The following is a 20,594-nucleotide window of genomic DNA, read 5'->3' as shown; positions in this document are numbered from 1 at the left end:
ACATTACTCAGTGCTCTATAATCAGCGTGTCACTGGACTTAACCTTGTTCAGTGGGTATGTCTGAATGTGGTTACCTGAAAAAGATCATAGCCCTCTGACTCATGCTGGTCGTAGGGCCGGATGATGCCATCTTCCTGAATGAGGCGGACAGGTCGCAGCTTTGTCACTTCTTCTGTTGACTCTGCCGCCCTGCCATCAAAATTAGATTAGATTAGATTAGATTTAATTTCACTGTCATTGTGCATGCCAATGATATCCAGTTAGCATCCAACCAGAAGTGCAAAGCAGTAGTGAAGTATAAACATATGTGCAGATATACAGACAAGAAAAAGGGGTTTAGGAGGGGATTTTACCATTGTGGTGGGTTTAATGGGTTGAAGAGTTCAGTAAGGAGACCGCTGTGGGTTAAAAGCTGTTCCTTAGCCTGCTAGTCTTGGACAGCAGGCACCTGAACCTCTTCCCAAGATGTCCTTGACAATGCTGCGAGCTTTACGCAGACACCGTAATGTACAATTTGATGGATTAATAAGTTGCTACAAGTTACAGTTGCTTAGTTAATATTATTTATATATCTAAACCAGTCTCTCAAACATTGGAGACAGTGAGCAGCAGCTCCATGGACAGAAACATCCCACTGACATGAGAAGGCAGTGGAGAACCATAATGCTCATCTGACTCAACAGAGGCCACAGTAACTCAAGCAAAACACTCTGGTGACAAACAAAAAAGCATCAAAAAAGGTGCAAAAAACACAACTCAGCTTGATCCAGTCTGGCTAGTCTCCTCGAACCTCAGCAAGGCATTTCCACCTGCAGAAATGCCACTCACTGGATAATTACCTGTATTTGCATGATATTATGCATAGCAGTACTTCTACACTATTGAACTGCACCAAGGTGTTCCTAATGAAGATCTACTACACTCCAGAAATAGCTCACTACAAGGCCTACTGCTGTTTTAATAGTAATTTTCTAATTTAGTTATTAATTTTAATAAAGACATTAGCAGCAGATGCTTGAAATGTATTCTCTGAAGTGTACCAGTTCAGCAAAAAAACACTTCCTCAACATGATGCTGCCACCACCATGCTTCACAGCTGTGATGATGTTCTCTTAAATAAATTGTCTCTCTTTTCCCCTACACTCTTAATGGTGTATGCACACGTTTGGTAACTGACACCTCCAACTCCTTCACCAGTTCCTTTGTTGTTGTCTTGGAATTCCACTGATTATTATTGATGAGAGTAAATTCATCCCTGGGAGTTCAGTAGTGCCTCCTTCTTGAAGGATGCTTGGAGGTATCTGCGCTGTTTGTACAGATGCTTGTGGTACATCAGTTAATTGGAAAAGAGTACACATTCAGAGCTATTAAGTGTAAAAAAAAAAAAAACCAAACAACTTAATAGGGCACACAAGAAACACGAGTCAGTGGCGTGTTCCAATATTTTTGATGTCTGCTTGAAAAACAACCCTGAGCAATAAGTATTCTTGTCATTTCATCTTCAAGAACCATTTCACCAATCCAATAGCAGCATAAAATGAACCATTTATTTAAGCCAGTTTCACTGGCATGGATCTTAATTATCTCATAACATTTTAGAGTTTGATTTGAAAGTCAGATAAACATGGATGTTTTGGAAACAAGAATAACAATCAAAGTAGTTAGCTACTTAATATAGAATGGTTAGTTACTATTAGAATGGTTTTATTCTGTTTCTTACCTCTGAATGCCCTGGAAAGCGCTACTGGCCATGTCCACAATGCCCCCTGTAGGTCTAGTTACCACTCCCACCAGACCCTTTCCAATGCCCTTAAAGAAGCCTGCAGCTCCTTCTTTCTTTACTCCTGAGCACAAAAAACACACGACCATGCCAGCTTTTACCAGTTAGATACGCAGATATGACTGTGTCTTCTCTCATTAGCCATTTAATCATGCAGATCACTTTGGAGGTATATGGTTTCTGAGTTTTTTTAACCAATAATCATCTTTTTGTTGATTAATTTATCCTCTTCAACAGCACAGCTCTGAAGGTATTTACAGTTAGGACTATTTCGAGAAAAGTAGGTTAAGCATATTAAGCGAAGTTTTATCAAATTTGTGCGAGCTCTAATAGTTTATTTTAAGAAACACATAGTCTGTTCAGTGAATGAATCATTCAAAAATGAAGTATACTTTATGAGTTGCACTAGTATTGGATCATAATAGGTGATGTTTGAAAGGAAGTTATTGTCACTGTATACAATACAAATGAAATTTAATGTGGCAAGTGTAAATAAAATAAAAGAGGTCCTGGAGCTGGATGCAAGTGCAGATGAAGCTTTAATAAGTTCAACACAAACACAAAATGCTAAAAACCAGAACTTGAAAACCCACTTGACCACCTCCTCCGATGAAACAGCTGGACCATTTTATTTCTTGTTGTAGTGACCATTGTACTGCATTTTACGGCACCTTTCATGTAGTCACTATCTAAGTCTCTTTCCTAAGAAATGTCTGATAAAATGGCCAACAAATGTAAGGTGAAGTTAGGTCTACCTCATCAATGGTATTGTTACATTAAGAGTCATACCTTCCACAGGTTTGGTGACTATTCCTGTCACACCTCCAACTACTCCCTGTAAAAAAAAAAAATCAAGTTACCATTTAATCATACATTCTCAGAGACTTCACTTTTATTACCTAAGGCATTAGGACAAACTAATATACTTTTAAAGTACACTGTTTTCAGGGAGCTTGAGTACCTTCAGAAGGCCCTTGCCTCCCTTTGCCAGACTTGATCCAAAGTCTTTGGAGGGTCTGTTCATCTCTTCTCTACGTTTCTGTTGGTATTCTTTATCCATACTGATAGCAGCCAGGCCTTTTCCAACTGAACCCGTAATACGAGACACCATCCCTGCAGCACCACCTTCAAGACAGAGAGTAAGGATGCAATGACATGGTGCATGAAAGTGATGGAGACAGGGCTAGTGACAGGAAGAGAGTGAAAGTTTGAAGAGCATCAGTAAGCCTTACCTACAGTATGGCCCAAGAAACTGCGTACACCAATGACAAAGCCCTCTGCGAACTCCTCAGGCCCTTGAACGGCACCCTAAATGAAAAACAAAAATATGTTCTCTGTGGACTTATAACTTTATCAGTGGACAAACAATTGCCTGTAAATGAATTTATTTCAGGTCAGATAACATTGTGTTCTCTAACCAGCAGAAATTTAACCCAAGATAAACTGACGCATAGTTTATGGCTTGTTCACATGCTTCTTTAAATGTTATCTCTAGGAGAACACAATGAGGAATACATTGACTATAAATGACATGCAAATATGGCAAAAAAAGAGAAAAAAGTAAAGTACTAAACTTTATGATATCTTGGCTGTGTGCACTGAACTTTAAATATACCTATATACATACATTTCCCACATACCAGGAAAAGAACACCAGAGGATATGACCACAGTCTGATTCAAGCTGAACTAGCTACAATCTATCTTCCACAATAACTGATTGACGCCCCTTCCATCCTCAAAAGCCTCTGTGAATCGGACTTGTTTGTCCAGGACATCCCACAGATGCTGGATTGGATTGAGATCTGGGGAATTTGGAGGCCAAGTCAACACCTCAAACTGGTTGTTGTGGTCATCGAACCATTCCTGAAGAATTGTTGCTTTGTGGCACGGCGCATTATCCTGCTGAAAGAGGCCACAGCCATCAGGGAATACCGTTTCCATGAAAGGGTGTACATGGTCTGTAGCTATGCAGCCCCATATGCAACAAACTGTGATGCACTGTGTATTCTGAAACCTTTCTATCAGAACCAGCATGAACTTCTTCAGCAATTTGAGCAACAGTAGCTCTTCCGTTGGATCGGACCACGACTCTGTGATGTCTAGCCATCACAATTTGGCCCTGGTGAAACTCGCTCAAATCCTTACGCTTGTCCATTTTTCTTGCTTCTAACACATCAACTTTGAGGACACTTGCTGCCTAATATATCCCACCCACTAACAGGTGCCATGATGAGGAGATCATCAGTCTTATTCACTTCACCTGTCAGTGCTCATAATGTTATGGTTGATCGATGTGTACACGTACAACCAAGATCTGATCTCAGAGGAGAACTGAACTTGTGCTGGACACGGACACACACACACACACATAACACACACACACACAAAAAAAAAGAACTGAACTGTGCTGAACATAGTCAGACACACACACACTAAATTGTCCTGTTTGCACACACATGCCACTTTACATTTATATATATTTATTTTAATCCTGTTTACATGTGTCGCTTTAATATCTGCAATCACTGTATACACTGTTCTTTGCACATTGTCTTGCTCATTGCACAAAGTCGGCCTATATGTTGTTTGTCTGCACTGTCTTGTCTTGTCTTGTCTTCCAGTGCACTTCTGTTATATGTCTAGTTCTTAAAGACTGCACCTTAAGTATAGTTTAATTTTTTTAGTTTAATTTTAATTTTTAAATTATAGTTTAATTTTTTAACTCTGTTATAGCTCTATGTTTGTCTGCGTCACTGTGCTTTGTCTGTGTTATGTGTAGCACCTCTGGTCTAGGAGGAACGTTGTTTCACTTCACTGTGTACTGCATCAGCTATATATGGTTGAAGTGACAATAAAGCTTCTTTGACTTTGACTTATAAATACATATACTATAGCTGGATGGAGTTAAATAATAGATGCTATACCTGGAAAGGCTCATAGAAGAAGGCCTCCATTCCTTCTGAGAGACCTCTTATCAGTCCAAAAGGATTTCCCAACACATCCAGTCCCAGTACCAGCACATACATCTGCTTCAGGAACTGCAAAGTAAAAAAAATAAATATAATTTAAAAAACAAAATATGTGCATGTGTGTGCTTTTGTAGTTAGAGGTTCTATGCTCAGGATGTGAGTGTAAGAGCTCCTCACCTGTTCTGTATAATGCTTAATCACAGCCCACATCAGAGTCTCCCTCCGGTAGAACTGGTACTTTATTTCAAAGAAAGCAAGTCTAGAAAAGAATTAATATCAACCACCTGACTGTTTCTGTTACAATTAATAATGCTTAATACAGTCCTAAGTAAATTTTATGACACTTACTTAAAGATGATGTCATCCACATCAGTAAGTGTTGCTCCAATGCTTTTAAGAAGCAGATTGACCGACTGGAGCGCCAGCATGTTACCCTCTTCAGACTGATCTCCACTGGAGCCAATGGACAGACTCAAATGCAACTATATACACACACACACACACACACTTCAGTTAGTATTAACATCAATTATCAGAAATGTAGTTAGGTAGGCTAATGTGAGTATTTCGGATACTGGGACTCCTGGGATTTTCATACACAATAGTCTAGAGTTTACACACAATGGTGTTAAAAATGAAAAAGAGCCAGTAAGCAACAGTTCTGCAGAATCTCCCGGCTGATGAGAGATGTCACATGAGACTGCCCACACTGCTTCAAACAGGAAGGCTGAACAGACGTTCCTATAAAGGCTATTAAAGTGAAATATATCCATTTCTCAGTTTCTTACTTTAATTGGAGAGATGTGGAAGTGCTCAAAGAAGCTGAGGCCTGAAGCGTCGGTAATGGAGCTCTCCATCAGTTGTGCTTGCAGTGAATTCAGATCTTTCTCAATCAGATTACTCTGCAGAGTAGGACAAGTAGGACAACATACTGTAATAAACAGGTACAGAATTGTTCTTATCTCAGACATCCGTTTATTTCAGCTATATATACAGTCATCTTGGAGAGTATTGGAACAACAAGGCCAGTTCCTATGCTTTTTTTTTTTGCTATATACTCCGACAACATTTGGGTTTGAGCTCTGTAGATGGATATGGGATGATGCATCAGAATTTAATTTACTGATATTGACATCTCAGTGAGTTGAACAGATTAGAACATGGCCCATTTGGGTTCAGAATCAATTGTAGGTAAGCAAAAGTACTGGAACAGACGGAAAAGACTGCAAACCTGCTGACAACACCAAACTGTTACATTCTTTTTCATGATGCTTTATTATTATTATTATTATTATTATTATTATTATTATTATTATTATTATTATTATATAATGTTGGTTGCTAGGAAACAACTACAAAGTAAGGAGAACCCTGTCAAGAATGTTGACCCCTGAGTGGAGTTCCCAAAGCCAAGTGAAGGACAGACAAGGATCTGCAGGCTGCATGTGATGTTGGCTTGTATAAAAGAAGGAAGTAAGTGCTAATTGGTCTTGGAGACCCAGGAATTTAAGGGGCAACATAATCTGGAGTATTCTGATCAATCTTTTCCCCAAATCAGTTTAATCAGGGATTAAAGCAGAAGAAAAAATATATATAAACTCTCTGCAGGTATCATGTAGGATATTGTGCATGCTGCAGGTACCTTCTTCTTGCCAGCCTGGATGTTGGTGGAGGGAGTAAAGAAAGCGAGGATCTCCCCCAAAAATCCCTGATCCATCTTTACTGCCATCTCCTGCACTAGTACCATGAAGTACCTTAACACACATAGACAAAATATCTGGTCTATGCTTCATAAGGAACTCGAACTCATTATTTGGGACTTTTGCTACATGGCTTCCATATGGAAAAAGATACACTTACTTAAATTGCATTACTTGACTGTGTTCGTTGAATCGTGTAATGATGCTGACATCAATAAAGGGCTTTGGCTCTGACAAAGCATTAAAAACATGCATGTAGTTAGTCCCAGTTGTGCTCTGTGTTCTTTATACATACATACATACATACATACATACATTAAAGCAGTATCAAAAAAGACCTAGGGACTTGTACCTGAGTCAAGAACAATTGATTTAGGAGGAGGAACAGGGTGAAATACTATTGGGAAGATGGCTCCGGTTAGCTGGTTATCCACCTGCAAACATCTGCATGGTTAAAAAGGGGACCACAACCAGAACATGGTACATTCATGGTACATTCTATTAGCATGTAAGTTATACCAAATTTACTTATTTGCTTCATACAAATGTATTAAAATATTCATGTTATCTTTATAATTGTTATGAAAAAATAAAATAGCATAAGGAACACAATTTCATTCCCAACCTTCTCTGCAATTGCTATGTTTCTGTACTTTTGACACATGATTAATCACCTGCAAGTTGTACTGTGAAAGCAAAATAAGACCTAATCCAGGAATTCAGTAGTCCTCTGGCTTATTTTTATTTATATTTAGCCTTTTTGCCTGTAAGAGCATTCAACTTTTATCCTGCACCCACATGTGCATTACCTGCAGCCAGTGAAGCTGGGCTCGAAGGCTCCTTTGGTGTTGCGACTGCTTTAGCTCCACATGGATACCAGCCAAAAAGTTCCTCCGGATAAGGTACGAGTAGGGATGTCTCATCACCATAGGCACTCTTGTAAAGTCCACCTGAGTCATATCCACATATTTATACTCAAACCTAGTCATGATACCTGTACAGGGTTTAAAAAGACAAGCTTGGGGATTTGCTCACCTCAAGCCCTGTTTCCAGCTTCACCCAGCCTGGCTCTGCCTTGCCACTGAGATGGTTCTGGTAGGCCTTCTCCAAAAGACTGATGTTCTTATTGTTAAAAGCCTTCCAGCGGTTCTTTGGTTTCATTTCCCACACAACACCCGAACTAACCAGAAATAAAGCAAGAAAGTATACAGCATGTTGAACAGTGATATACAAGTCATCATGTGCACATGATGAGGTTCAGTCATTTCTTCAAGGGAAAGGTTTCAGGTGCAGGGATCATGTGAAGATAGATAGATATATTACATACATATGTAATATACAGCTCTGGAAAAAAATAAGAGACCACTGCATGAGTTTCTTCTGTTTTTTTCTTCCAGGTTCATGTATTGGTGAAATGAAGAGTTTTGTTTCATTTTTTGTGAACTGCTGACAATATTTCTCCTAAATTCAAAATATAACTATTGTTATTTAGAGTGTATATTTAAAGGAAATGACAACACATCAAAATAACCCAAGATCATGCAGTATTTGCAGAGCTTTAATAACTCAAATAAAACAAAATGCAAATCATTTGTAAACAAATTGTGTTAATGCTTTGGCTAAATAACATTAAGAAATCAGTATTTGGAGGAATAACCCCGATTTGCATGCGTTTTGGCTCCATGCTCTCCACCAGTTTTTCACACTGCTGTTGGGGAACGTTATACCACTCTTTTTGCAAAAAAGCAAACAGCTCAGCTTTGCTTGATAGTTTGTGACCATTCATCTTCCTCTTGATGACATTCCAGAGGTTTTCAATAGGGTTCAAATCTGGAGATTGGGCAGTGTTCTCTTATTTTTTTCCAGAGCTGTATGTAACATACACAACTCGGTAACAGACTTTTCAGCTTTCAGTCCTGTCCTGGCTTTACTGCTTCAGAATTTCACAGTTATGTTTCTCACCTGGTAATGCCCATGTATGCTATTTCATGTCTGTTGTCATTGTTGATGAGGGACAAGCCCAGGTTCTGTATAGAGATGTTGACTTCCTGCTGGAATTGCTCCAGCTCTTCAGCCTGGCAAGCTTTAGTAACCACAGCCACGTCTTCAGTAAAAAGCAAGATGCGCTGTCGGCCGTCAAGGAACGACACCCAGTGTACCTGAGTCAGACCGTCATATGCAAACTCGCCACACTGGTCCTACAGATTCCAAAAGAACATGTGGTTTTCTCATGGGATTCATGTGGAATTCCTCTGAACAGTTTGCGCCGTTATACAGTCATACTTGATTAACCGTATATACAAGTATGTACACGCACATTTTACAGTTTAGGGCTAATAACTAAACTTGTATGTAAGCTTAAGAAGAGGTAAAGCACTTTGGTCTAATACTCTAATAGAAGTTCTTGAGGTCAGGTTTGTCACTGTGTCATGGAATTGTGTCATGGGGCTGAATCCTGACACTGTTGTTCTCAACCTGCAAGATCTAAATCCTCAGCCTTTCTGAATCATTAACCAGTATGTCTGAACACTAGAGTAGAATAAACATAAAAAGTATACACACCTTTGTTCAAATGCCAGGTTTTTGTGATATAAAAAATTAAACCTAGACAAACCGTGTCAAAAAATTTTCCAGTCTCAGTGTGAAATTACAGTGTATAAACGTTGTGGAAAAACAATCAGAAACATTTTAGAGAAAAAACTGGTTGCATAAGTTTACACACCCTTTTATAATTAAGGGGATGTTTGTGTTCAAAAAAAGCTATGGTAGACTGATAGCTTGCAAAGCATGGATGAATTCGTAAATAAAAGAATTTGTAATCATGTGACAGGAACCATACAGCCCTGGGTATATTTCTCTCACCTTGATCAGGTCTAGTTCTCCGCTGTGACCCTGACATGTCCAGCACAGCTTCCGCACCCCTGCAGGGTTGTCCCACACAAAGAGCTGAACCTCACCTGGCTTCAGCTCACAGGATGCCTCACAGGTACTACACCAAAAACAAGGCAACACACAAAGTCGGCCATATGAGATTCCCAAAATGAATGATTCTTTCTTTATAAATAAAGAAAGAAGTGATAAGACAGAAGTGACACTTAAAAATGTTAAGGGAGAAGGCAGAGCTGAACAAACCCATGTACCCATGCATCAGGGGACCAATGTACAATAATTATTACAGTGTTACTTGGAGAGTATTGGGGTGCTAACCTCTGTCTGATTGCGATGGTAACCCTGGGTGTATGGTTCACCAGCATAGCAGGAGCTGCTCCATCATAGTAATCAGTGAAGCTGATGACAGTGGAGTGGTCTGAGATGTTTACATCTACTATGATGCCTCCATACTGAAGGAAAAAAACAAAACAAGTCTCTTGGTGTAACTCTGTATAAAGTAGTGAAAGTGAATGAGATCTTTCATGGTCTGGCCATGTAGTTAAAGAAAAAAAAAAGTGTATGGATCTATGTTTGTGTATTATAATACTATATGTTCATGTAATGGTTACAGTAATACAGTCAAAACCTACACACTACACCAGAAATGCTTACCTGCTCCATGCAAAGCAAAGTTCCATTATCTTGTTTGTTAAAGAAGAAGGCTTTGGAGGCAAATTCAGAACCGACAACTCGTACACACAGCTTCTCCGTGCTAGAATCTGGCCAGAGAGGCAAACACTGCAGAACCAAGCACAAACACTGCATAAAGGCACATGTTTACAGTAAGAGCTGGAGCCATTGTGAAGATAGCATTTAAAAGGAATTCAAACCTCTGTGGAGGAGATGTAGTGCCACTTGTTGCTGACATTACTGCCATTTTGCACCTCCCCAACTTCTAGCTCAAAGGAGGATTTATTCACCAGAGTGTAGAAAGGGCTTATAGTCACAATCCGCGTCAGGTTAAAACTGCTTAACTGTATACTGATTTCCACCTAAAAAAAAAAAAGGTTTGTGTCCAGATATATATGTATATACACACTTTTAAATTTACACATCCAGATACAAATTCTTACTAAGAAGTCCATGCTTTTATCCTGGCAACGCACACACCCGTAACTGCCCACTGTATCCAGAGAAAAGCTATCTGACCAGGAGCTGGTGGACACACAAAGCTGCAGCTAGGGAATAAATTGTAGGAAAAAATCTTCAGCAAAAGCAAACACATTATATACAGTACAACAACGGCAATGACAATGTGTTTTTTCTTATCTCAACTTTACAGTAAGGTATAAAATTTAAATAACAATTTCAGTGAAATGAAATATTTGGGGTTTATATATTTACTCATTACACTCACTTTGTTCTTGCTGAAAATGTTTTTCTTCTTGAAGGAGAACAGTATGACATCACGGAAATCTGCAGGGTGTTTGACGTAGATGTCTTCAGCCCGGTACTGCAGCACACGGGCTGTCTTGTTGATGATCCAGTACGGGCTGAAGATGGAAACGATGAGCCGTCCAGCCACGCGGTTCGTGTGTGCATACACATCTACAGTGAGCTTCTCGCTGGTGTCGCTGGTAAAGCACACAGGGAATAACTCGGGCATGTCGGGGATGATCTTGACGTGGCTGCTCCAGTTGCGGCCCTGATACTTCACCAGAGCTAACTCGATGATTTCACCCATGATGCTCGCGTTCAGCAGATCGGCTGTGCTGCCTTCTAGCAGCTCCCCAAACTCAGCTGAACCCTGAGGTGAGAGGGAATAATAAAAACTAGAATGAATACAGAAACACTAGACTAATGCGTGAGTTAATGGATACATCTGATGTTTAGAGCTTTATAGTATTCCATGGTGGCATATACAGTTATGGCTGATGAGCTGGTAATGCCATGTACCTCCATTAAGTAGTTGATGGAGTATGGAAGCAGGTTTCGTAGACAAACAGCTGGATGCAGGTGGATAATGTAGGCAGGGTCCCATTCGTCCTCACTCTGGCTGTCAATGTGACACAGGTTGTCTGGAACTGCCAGTGTGTTGATGAAAACTGGCCGTAAGCTGTTGTCCTTCGCTGGGCACTGCAGCATGGAACGCACCTCTGAACTCACATGAACCTGCTCCTTCCATGTGATGTATGTAGTTGACTCACAATACTGTCCCTCCAAAGGTCCAACAGGCATCAAGAACAACTGACATCTATTGAAATACATAATCGGATATAATTAGACTGTTTAGTATTATTAAATAACACTGGATGAAATACCTTTGTCTTAAGCTTTAAAATATTTTGTAATAAAAGCACTTTTAGAAATCATTAAATTTAAAATTTAGAAATCAATACACAGTTAAAACATTTCTTAGACAAAAACACAGCTTTTACACAAGTACATTACAGTATAAAGATAAGTATATATGTGCATAAAGATCTCCAGAGCCAAAAACGTATTTCCAAAATTTTCTTCAGGCTTTTCTCTGTTACAGGATCAAATTCATTCTTTTTTCCTCCGATACCTGATCCACCATTTTTTTGCTAGTATCAACCCAATACCATCCTGGGTATTTGGCTCTGGCACCAGCTCTAATTTCACTGCACAGTGGAGAGGCACAAATCTCACACCAAGCACAGATTTCCATGTATACCTGTAAGAGTCCAGTGTGACATGAAACTCCTTCTCTGGTTCGGCAACTCCAACGTTCATCAGCCCTCCTAGTTCAGGGGAGTACTTCAAAATGGCAAAAGGCACTGAGAAATGATTTATAATCTAGAAAAGATGAACAAAAACAGACACAAGAAACTTTACAATCAGAGCATCATTTAAAGTCAAGAACTGATTTGGTCATTTTGGGCATTGAATGCCAGAGTATACTTAAAGAACCTTAACATCCAAAAATAAGGGCATCCCAAGTGAGACCAGTGAACTCAATGTTAGTATTGTTATAAAATATCAACCAGTATTTTATCTATTAGTTTTTCATGTAAAATAAATATATTTACCTGTAGTGGGGCTCGCACAGTGATGACTTTGTTGCCTTCTGAGGCACTGATCTGCAGCAGCACAGATACGGACCCCTGAAGCCTCCTTATATTATAGAGCCTCCGGCCTGGCCTGTCCACTGGAATGTTAGAGATCTCACTGTAGCCTGTGGGCACTGCAGATAAGGTACATTATCACTTCAACAGACAGCACTTTTGTAAAATGTTAAAATCATTTATATATAAATGATTCAACTGCTAAATTATTGAAAGCATCATTTATTAATTTTGGTCAGGGTCAAAGTGGATCTAGCGGATCTAGCGCCAACTCTGTGAGCACTTGGTGCAAAGCTCTGTGGGCAGCACACTATTCCATCACAAGGCACTAAGCGCACACACTACTGCTGCCACAACTGGATGGACTGCCCTAAATTAAGAAAATGGTTTAGCACCCTTGGCCAGGTTACCTGCAACTGTGGGTTTGGCACTTCAGGACTGAGCTGATTCAGGACTGTAACCCGGCAGTCCAAAATACATGCAAAGGAACATTACCTATTACATGGGCACTGTATTCCTCTCAGGTACAAACTGTTCCACAAATGGTGAGCAGTCAGTCATCCTGCATTTAGAAGCACCATGAATGGTGTCTCTTTCTGAAGGTTGCAAGGTGCCTATAGCTGATACTCTTGCCCAAGAACCTTGTGTATGCATTTGTACTGGAGTCCCTTAAGACCCTGTAATTTGAGCTCATACAGTACACCATAGTGAAATGGACTTCCTTGCTTGCACACAAGCAAAAAGAATGCATGCCTTACCGATAAACTCGTCTTGCAGATGTTAGTGTCTGGATTACTCTAGAGTGACTTTTTTGTTGAAGGGTTTCTGTTACCCTGCATTCTAAAAAGGAGCTCGGATCAGGCATAGTGGCTCACTCCCATTTTCCTGGCAAATAATGTAATGTCTGTGATGTGCAATATTGGTGGTTATGAAAGTATACATTTATTCAGGACCAATAGGTAGTGTTTTCAGCTGTAAGGCATCCTGTTGACAGGGGGTCCTGGGAATGTGGTAGCTTAGTTGTTAAGATGTTGGATCAGTGATCAGAAGGTTGTGAGTTAAAATCCCAGGACCACCAAGCTGCCACTGCTGGGCTCTTGAGTGAGGCCCTTAACCCTCAATTGCTCAGTTGTATAAAATGAGATAAATTGTAACTCGCTCTTGATAAAGGTGTCTGCCCAAAATGTTGACAGACCCTTACTATGACTGATTCTTTGCACCACCTGAGGCCTGACCCACAGTGTGGACAAGAGTCCTTGTTAGAATCTTAAGTGCATGAATTTGTATGCCTGCAGCTCTTACGAGGCCCTGTGGTCTTTTAGTATTGAATCATCCCTTGATAATCGACAGGTGTTACCAATATTTGGCTAGTCTACTTTGTTCCTTCAGCTTTGCATATTCAAAGCTTGAACACTCCTCCCAAGGGCGTCTTTGGCCGCTGGTCCAAAGAGCAGCCCAGACTTCATGTGTTCAGTTTCATTCTACCAGCAATATGGATTGTTCCAGATACACCCAGCACTTCACATTCAGCTTTCTGTGAAAGATTGAGGCTGGTGGTTTGATTTGGTTGATAACAAGGTAGCAGGAACACAGTTCTCTGGGAGGTCCAGGAATAAGTCTCCTGGGAAGCTGGAAAACCTTTTCTGAGTTGGGGGCAAGAGAAATCTGTCAGACAAGAGCCATTGGAGGGGCACATACTCCAGTTCTGTGAATACCAACAGTACCAGTTAGGGATAAATGCTATAGGTAAACTGGATGTTGACACCTCTGTGTTTCCATAATAAAATCAGACAGACCTATCAAACAGGCTGTTGGAGGCTGTGCTCTTTGGACTTAAATGAGTAGACATGGGTCTACAGTTATTAAGTTGTTTAAAGTCAATTTTTGAGAACTGGAGTGATTACAATTTGTAAGAAACAAGTTTTTTTTTGATAAACTAAGTTTTGTAACCAGGTTTAGCCACTGGTTATAAGTGAGACAAAGGGAAAATAAACATGTATTGACTAGAGGATGTAGGTATTGGATCCAAGTGGCAAGTCTGTAGCTTTTGATGCCTTGCTGACAACAAAGAATTCTAGGTCTAAAAATGCCTGCTGGCTTAAGTGCAAAGTGAACAAGGCTTGTTTTCAGGGATAAACGGTTCATAAAATTGTGGGAAATTCTAGAGCACAGTTTTAATGACCCAAGTCTGAAATGACCCATGTTTGAGGAGAAATTTGTCTACTCAATGCAAACATAATGTTTTTTCATGCAATTTCAGCTATTTTAAGAGTAAAGCAAAGAAATTGTTTTTCTAAACAAATATTGCTCAGGATGCAATTACCGATGCTAAGGTTGAAAAGGCAGCTCTCCTGTCTCTGCAGCGTCGACAGGTTTACCCGTGTTGAATGTTTAAAGAGAGAATATTCCAAATCCAAGGATCCCCCAACTCCAACCTCATGCATTTTATTTTGGGTTGGTGATTCAGTCAAGCGAAGATTAGCGCCGTGCTGGATGATCAGGGGAATGCCAAGGAAATTCTGGATTGTAAATGGAGCTTTCTCTTTCAGCGAGTGATCAAACGTGGAGACAGTTCCCTCAGAGAAAGCCTGGCATTTAAACACAAGTTAACAAGATAAGGGGAAAAGTTTAACAAAACATTGACTAGGTAATATTGTATCTTGTTCTTTTTTCATAGATCACATGAATGTACACCTGGGTGAGGTTCTGAAAGACGTTCAGGCAGCATTTGGACAATGTGATGTTCATGGTGTCTTTGGAGCAGATGTTAATGGATGTGCGAGATTCAGGCAGCATTATGAAGTCATCACCAGGAACAGGGCTCTTATCCCAAACTGGATTATTCTTTACCTAAAAAAACCCCAATAATAATAATAATAATAATAATAATAATAATAATAATAATAATAATAATAATAATAATTACACAGTGGAACAACAAAAAATGTTCAATCAAGCAAGTATCTATATACTCCTACATCAACATGCACAATAAACACACACAATTGAACCACTAAATAGAGAATAAACCAAATAGAGTATACCTCGATTCCGAGTTTCCATCTGCGTCTGCCGTTATCGACTCGCTCTATGAGTGGCTCCCAAACGGCATGAGACTCGTTAAAATAGTTCACCTAAAATAACAGGGATATCAGAAAGGGAATATTGCGAAAAAGTCACTTTATGATAATAGTACCTCCTATAATTATCACGATTTTTTCTATTATTTTTATTCCAGACCAGCAGCATTTTTACTGCAAGTTTTATTTGATGGTAAGGATGTACAAACAGATTTCGATCGCCATCATTAATCGTGAATGATGTCCAAATCACCGTCATCTCGCGGTTCTTCAGCACAGTAATGTACACTAGCCTTGTATCACATGGATAAACTTTTTCATCTTTTGCAAGTAAGAGTAAAAAAGCAGTAAGAAAGTAGTGTCAAGATCAATGCATCCCTGAGTTAAAACAACACACAATGCTAAGAATATTAAAGATCTGGATGATGTGGGTGATCCACGATCACTGTTTAACCATTGTATATCACTTAAAGGGATTCAGTGCTTATTCTCCTAAGGGTACGCTTTAATAATATTGTGTGGGGGTGGTGTCAATAATTTTGAAAGCAGTGCAAAAGCATATGAAGAGGTTACAAAAATACTGTTGTACTTATTTTCATGATTCCAAAAACTCTGGAGTGGACAATGCAAGAACACCCACCTCGAGGGTCATGTCTGCAGACACACTGAGTAAAGAAGACCAATTTCGTGCACAGCCGGACAATGTAGACTCAGCCACCAGCAATGGTACCGTGTGGTGGCCCTGGCCAGACTCCAGAGTCACCTGCACCACCTTCACATCCGCACTAAAAGTCTGGGCCGTGCTGCTGCTGTGGACCTCCTGGAACCTCTCAGTCACTTCAGTGGCAGTCTCGACATCCAGGAACCAGTAGTTGCAGGAGTAAATGTCTCGTACAGCCCAGAGTGTGGTCAGATCAACAGGTTTCTGACTGACCTCCTCCTCCTTGGGTTTAGGAGTCATGGCTGCTGTGATGGTCAGGACAGTGTTTAGGATGATTGGTGAGATCTGTGCAAAGACAAAGAAAATGTGCTCAACGTTTCAAAGTTGCATTTCTTACTCTGAGATGAACTCTACTAAGAGAGTTCTGAATATACAGCACTACTCACTTTTACGATGACTTCATCTACAGTGACGGAGCCAGTGACTGAACCACTGGGTGATATTCTGGTGTCCAGAACAACAGAACATGGCCTGAGCACCTGGTGAGACAAATATATGGTATTAAAAAATACTATACCAAATATACTTCAGACTTATAAACAAATACTTCAAAATATCAACAAATTTACAGTGGTTACGGCTTTGCTGTCCTTATTCCTTATGAATGGGCAGGCGAGAATTCTGAAATCCTTAAGGTTGACCTTCATGACCTGATCTGCCTCCTCAGAGAACAGACTGAAGTCACACTGAAAAGAAGCCACTAAAGCAGGAGCATCTGCCTTCATTAGATTTGCTACAAACACCACCTCTGGATCGATCACAACGGCACGCACCTTTTTCTTCTGGGCTGTGGCTACAAACACCAAAACACATTATATTATAGGTATTACTTTGACAGAATCTCAATAGACTCATATCTCAGTTTATGAAATAATGTAAATATACAGCAGAAATACTAAATACACAAAATATTAAATGTCTGCAGAACCCTGGTCTCAATTTCTCTCAGCCAAATGCTAATGTTAATCTAAGCAATGCACTACAGAAAACTGTTTAGTTAATGAGCCTATGAAATTCCTGTACCTGCTTTCAGCTCACCCTGGACCATTTGCTCTGAGATCTGTTTGAGTGGGAGTGACCTGGGTTTGTCTGACACTGTGGTTTGGGACTTGGCCAGAGCCTGGATGAAGAAATCAGCCACAGACGTGAGAAACTCCATGCTGGCACAGAGATACAGCTTCTGGATCACAGCTACCACGGAGCATTCGTCCTTGTTCTGATTGAACGTCAAGTCGATCATGGCGTCTGAGCTGTCGTCACGCTTTCCCACCATTCTGATCAACAAAGAGACATAAACTTACACAAAACAGACTGTGGGAAATCTATGAAAAATACTTAGAATGGAAATGGGTCTATGGGATGTTTTCAATCAGTATAAAGAAATTAATAATTTTCTGGCTGTGAATCTGATATAAAATGAGTCAGGATTCTGTTGGCTTTCAGTGTGTTTTAGATGTGTGTTTTTATTGGGTGAAGATAAAAAATGAAGCTGCTTATGAACAAGCACTTGGGGCGACTCAGAGAGCAGAAATGGATTTAATATGACCAAACATTTGTGTGAAAAAAAACCAAAATATTTCTATGAATATATTGCCTCTAGTAGGAGAGGGAAAACAGAAATACCTATGAAACACTACAAATTCCTAAAGCTCTGAGTGTCTACTTTCATATGAGCTTCATATTAAGCATCACTGTTTAGTCGAGCATGACAAAGACACGGACAAAATGGACACAACCAAACAGGAGGAAAATCCATTTTTGGCCTCTAGGAAAAAGGGTTAAAAGACATGTGGGTTGTGCTGTATATATGTTATGACAGCAGATTTCTGTCACCTGGATGTGATTCGCTGAACGCCGCTCCTCCTGTCATCGAGGGTGCAGGTGGTGAGAATACTAGAAACCTCCAGACTGCTGTCACTGAACAACTTACCAGAAGCAGCTATCTTACGTAGCATAAACTCTCCAATACACAAACTCTCCTGATGCACACCAGGCTATACACACAAGAGAGAGAGAAATAGAGAGTCACTCATGACAGTACATGTGTATAGACATGGCTTGTGATTAGTAGGAACACACACCTGTGTGGAATCGTTGTTGTACAGAACCAGACCAAGTGACTCAACATTGAAACTGAATTTCACCGTCGCTACCAGATCGTCCTCTGCTGATTTGCTTTCTGGCTGTCTTCCCGTAAGATTCTCAGAGACTACACACACACACACACACACACACATGCACACACACACACACACACATGCACACACACACACAGATGTGGACCTTGCTTGAAACATGAAAGAACATTTTTATGTAAGACATTTGCTGTGTATCTGTTACCATTCTGTGTGCCAGATCTAGTAGGCACAGTTGTCTGTTTTATTCCAGGATCTGGGCTGATGTCTAGCTCAATGCTGCTGGCCTCCCCAATGTTTTCCATCAGAATCTTCAATAAGAGAACCAGATCGTCCTGATTCAAAGCTACCTGCAATAAAATAGAAAAAAAGAGAACCTTCTTTAGCACTGACTGTAATCCTTGTCTATATTATAGCAGATCTACAATATTGTGAATTACGTTAGAAATTGTCTCACAGATTCACAGGAGAGAAAAAAAGGACTCACTTCCATGGGCTTCAGATCTCCGTCTATCTCAAGGGCAGCCATCTTATGGTACCAGGTAGCGGCGAGGTTACGTCTGACTGACAGGACCAGGTTCACTGGTTGTAGGAGCTCTGAACTGGGTTTATTTGCACCTTCCTCCATAAAAAGTCTAGTATTATTTAAAAAAAACATATTACAAAATTGCAGCAACTGTGCCAATAGTTAGGACTATAATATATAATAATAGGACTATAATACGCTTTAAAACAGGTTCACCTGGACAGTTTAAGCTGGGTTAGCTCCAAGTCAATGTTATCTATGACGGCAGGTAGTGGACGGTTTTCTATCGGAAGCAGCGAGAAGCTGTTCCTCACGGTGATGAGACCAAGGTCGACCTCCACAGCATTATGAGACACGGATGACTGAGGGATGATGATGAGTGGCGCCTTCAGTCTAATGTCCAGGGTGATTCTGAAACTCTTCTGAGCAAAGTCCCTTACGCTGGAGACTGCTTTCTCTGCTGCCTGTGCTGTGGCCACACTTAAAGCCTCCTTGGCCATTTGAAAGCTATTGCTGAATTTCTAGCATGGATACATTCAGAAAGAATCAGAATTAGTGGGACTTGATTTTCTGCACCACCCATCCTATGGGATCCTTCAGGGATCTAGTGGAGTCCATGCCTTGAAGGATCAGGGTTGTTTTGCCAGGAAAAGGTGGTCATAATGCTATGCCTGATACAATAATTGTGAATTTGTGTAGCAAATAAGTAAGTGAATGCAGTTCAGACTTACCACCAATGTCATGACAAACTTTTGCAGATAGACCACTTGAATGCAGCCCACATTAAGCTTCACCTTTCCATCCACCTTGGTGGTGTCTGTGTATCCATCTCCTTCTGTGGCTTTAGGGGTTAGGCTCAAATTAAAGCTGAATACTTCATCATCCACGATACAGACAACCTAGAAAAAAACACAAATACATAGTGAACAAAAGCGTGTCAGGAAAATGTTCTACTGAGTCTACTGAGAGCTGTATTGTATAGAGTCTATAGAATGACTATAAAACTGTCTATAGATAGCTGACTTGCCTTGTTGTGAACTGCTTTAGGGTCTACATTAATGACGACAAAATCACGCAGTCTAGCAGACACGTGTGTTTCACTTTCCTTCATCAAGAGAGACCCATGCAGATCTGGAAGAGCGTTTGAGGAAGATTTAGTTTTAAATCGGACACTCATCCACTTCTCATATATTGATCAAGTATTAGATATAACATTTGCAACCCTAAAAGAAGAAAATTGTGGCACATTTTCAGCATAACTGGTACAAGATGATGATAGAAATCTGACCGTGAATCTTCATGTCTGCAATGTTGCAGTGCTGGTCACACAGTAGCATGTTGAAGGCCCCAAGCTGGACAAGGATTTTCAGATCAACGATGTCTCCTTTATAATGGGACCGGGCTGTAGATGGAACAGTAACCAAAATATAATCAATAATCTGTCTATTCCATAATTAATGGCACCCCTTCATTCAAAATGAATTAAAAAGATGTTTTTAATACAATAGTATGTAGTATGTTTTCTCGAAAACATATGTACAATAATTATATACAATAAATACAAACAAACTGTCATCCTTTCAGCTGATTTTAATTCATTTTTATATCACTGAATATTCATAAGCCTGTACCATGAAGAGGACCACAGTTTAAGTGACAATAGTTTGGGATGAAAGATAAATAGATGAACGTCTATTCTAACGACTCTCATAGATCTGTA

General features: G+C 40.0%; 1 protein-coding gene across 3 annotated transcripts in view; it reads right to left on the bottom strand.

The window, feature by feature from the left end:
* The window catches only part of vps13c (vacuolar protein sorting 13 homolog C), a 66,294-nt gene that overhangs the window by 3,742 nt on the left and 41,958 nt on the right, over nt 1–20,594 (bottom strand). For all 3 annotated transcript variants that reach the window (XM_058400538.1, XM_058400539.1, XM_058400540.1), the window contains 39 exons: nt 20,163–20,276; nt 19,902–20,005; nt 19,606–19,773; nt 19,091–19,395; nt 18,836–18,983; nt 18,554–18,698; nt 18,295–18,422; nt 18,047–18,207; nt 17,237–17,487; nt 16,783–17,006; nt 16,600–16,692; nt 16,133–16,498; nt 15,457–15,546; nt 15,107–15,262; nt 14,736–15,000; nt 12,377–12,531; nt 12,022–12,143; nt 11,280–11,577; nt 10,741–11,130; nt 10,457–10,561; nt 10,214–10,375; nt 9,996–10,121; nt 9,660–9,793; nt 9,315–9,441; nt 8,415–8,650; nt 7,488–7,632; nt 7,262–7,402; nt 6,805–6,886; nt 6,613–6,682; nt 6,395–6,506; nt 5,541–5,654; nt 5,101–5,234; nt 4,930–5,011; nt 4,708–4,821; nt 3,014–3,089; nt 2,743–2,906; nt 2,571–2,616; nt 1,722–1,845; nt 76–190 (listed from right to left, as the gene is read on the bottom strand). In XM_058400538.1, coding sequence (XP_058256521.1) covers nt 76–190; nt 1,722–1,845; nt 2,571–2,616; nt 2,743–2,906; nt 3,014–3,089; nt 4,708–4,821; nt 4,930–5,011; nt 5,101–5,234; nt 5,541–5,654; nt 6,395–6,506; nt 6,613–6,682; nt 6,805–6,886; nt 7,262–7,402; nt 7,488–7,632; nt 8,415–8,650; nt 9,315–9,441; nt 9,660–9,793; nt 9,996–10,121; nt 10,214–10,375; nt 10,457–10,561; nt 10,741–11,130; nt 11,280–11,577; nt 12,022–12,143; nt 12,377–12,531; nt 14,736–15,000; nt 15,107–15,262; nt 15,457–15,546; nt 16,133–16,498; nt 16,600–16,692; nt 16,783–17,006; nt 17,237–17,487; nt 18,047–18,207; nt 18,295–18,422; nt 18,554–18,698; nt 18,836–18,983; nt 19,091–19,395; nt 19,606–19,773; nt 19,902–20,005; nt 20,163–20,276 — 6,092 coding nt within the window. The remainder of the gene's footprint in view (nt 1–75; nt 191–1,721; nt 1,846–2,570; nt 2,617–2,742; nt 2,907–3,013; nt 3,090–4,707; nt 4,822–4,929; nt 5,012–5,100; nt 5,235–5,540; nt 5,655–6,394; nt 6,507–6,612; nt 6,683–6,804; nt 6,887–7,261; nt 7,403–7,487; nt 7,633–8,414; nt 8,651–9,314; nt 9,442–9,659; nt 9,794–9,995; nt 10,122–10,213; nt 10,376–10,456; nt 10,562–10,740; nt 11,131–11,279; nt 11,578–12,021; nt 12,144–12,376; nt 12,532–14,735; nt 15,001–15,106; nt 15,263–15,456; nt 15,547–16,132; nt 16,499–16,599; nt 16,693–16,782; nt 17,007–17,236; nt 17,488–18,046; nt 18,208–18,294; nt 18,423–18,553; nt 18,699–18,835; nt 18,984–19,090; nt 19,396–19,605; nt 19,774–19,901; nt 20,006–20,162; nt 20,277–20,594) is intronic.

This window comes from Hemibagrus wyckioides, linkage group LG10, assembly GCF_019097595.1.
Source record: "Hemibagrus wyckioides isolate EC202008001 linkage group LG10, SWU_Hwy_1.0, whole genome shotgun sequence".
In the NCBI taxonomy this organism is placed as follows: domain Eukaryota; kingdom Metazoa; phylum Chordata; class Actinopteri; order Siluriformes; family Bagridae; genus Hemibagrus; species Hemibagrus wyckioides.
The sequence above is the reverse complement of the archived record's forward strand: the minus strand, read 5'-3'. Positions and strand labels throughout refer to the sequence as shown.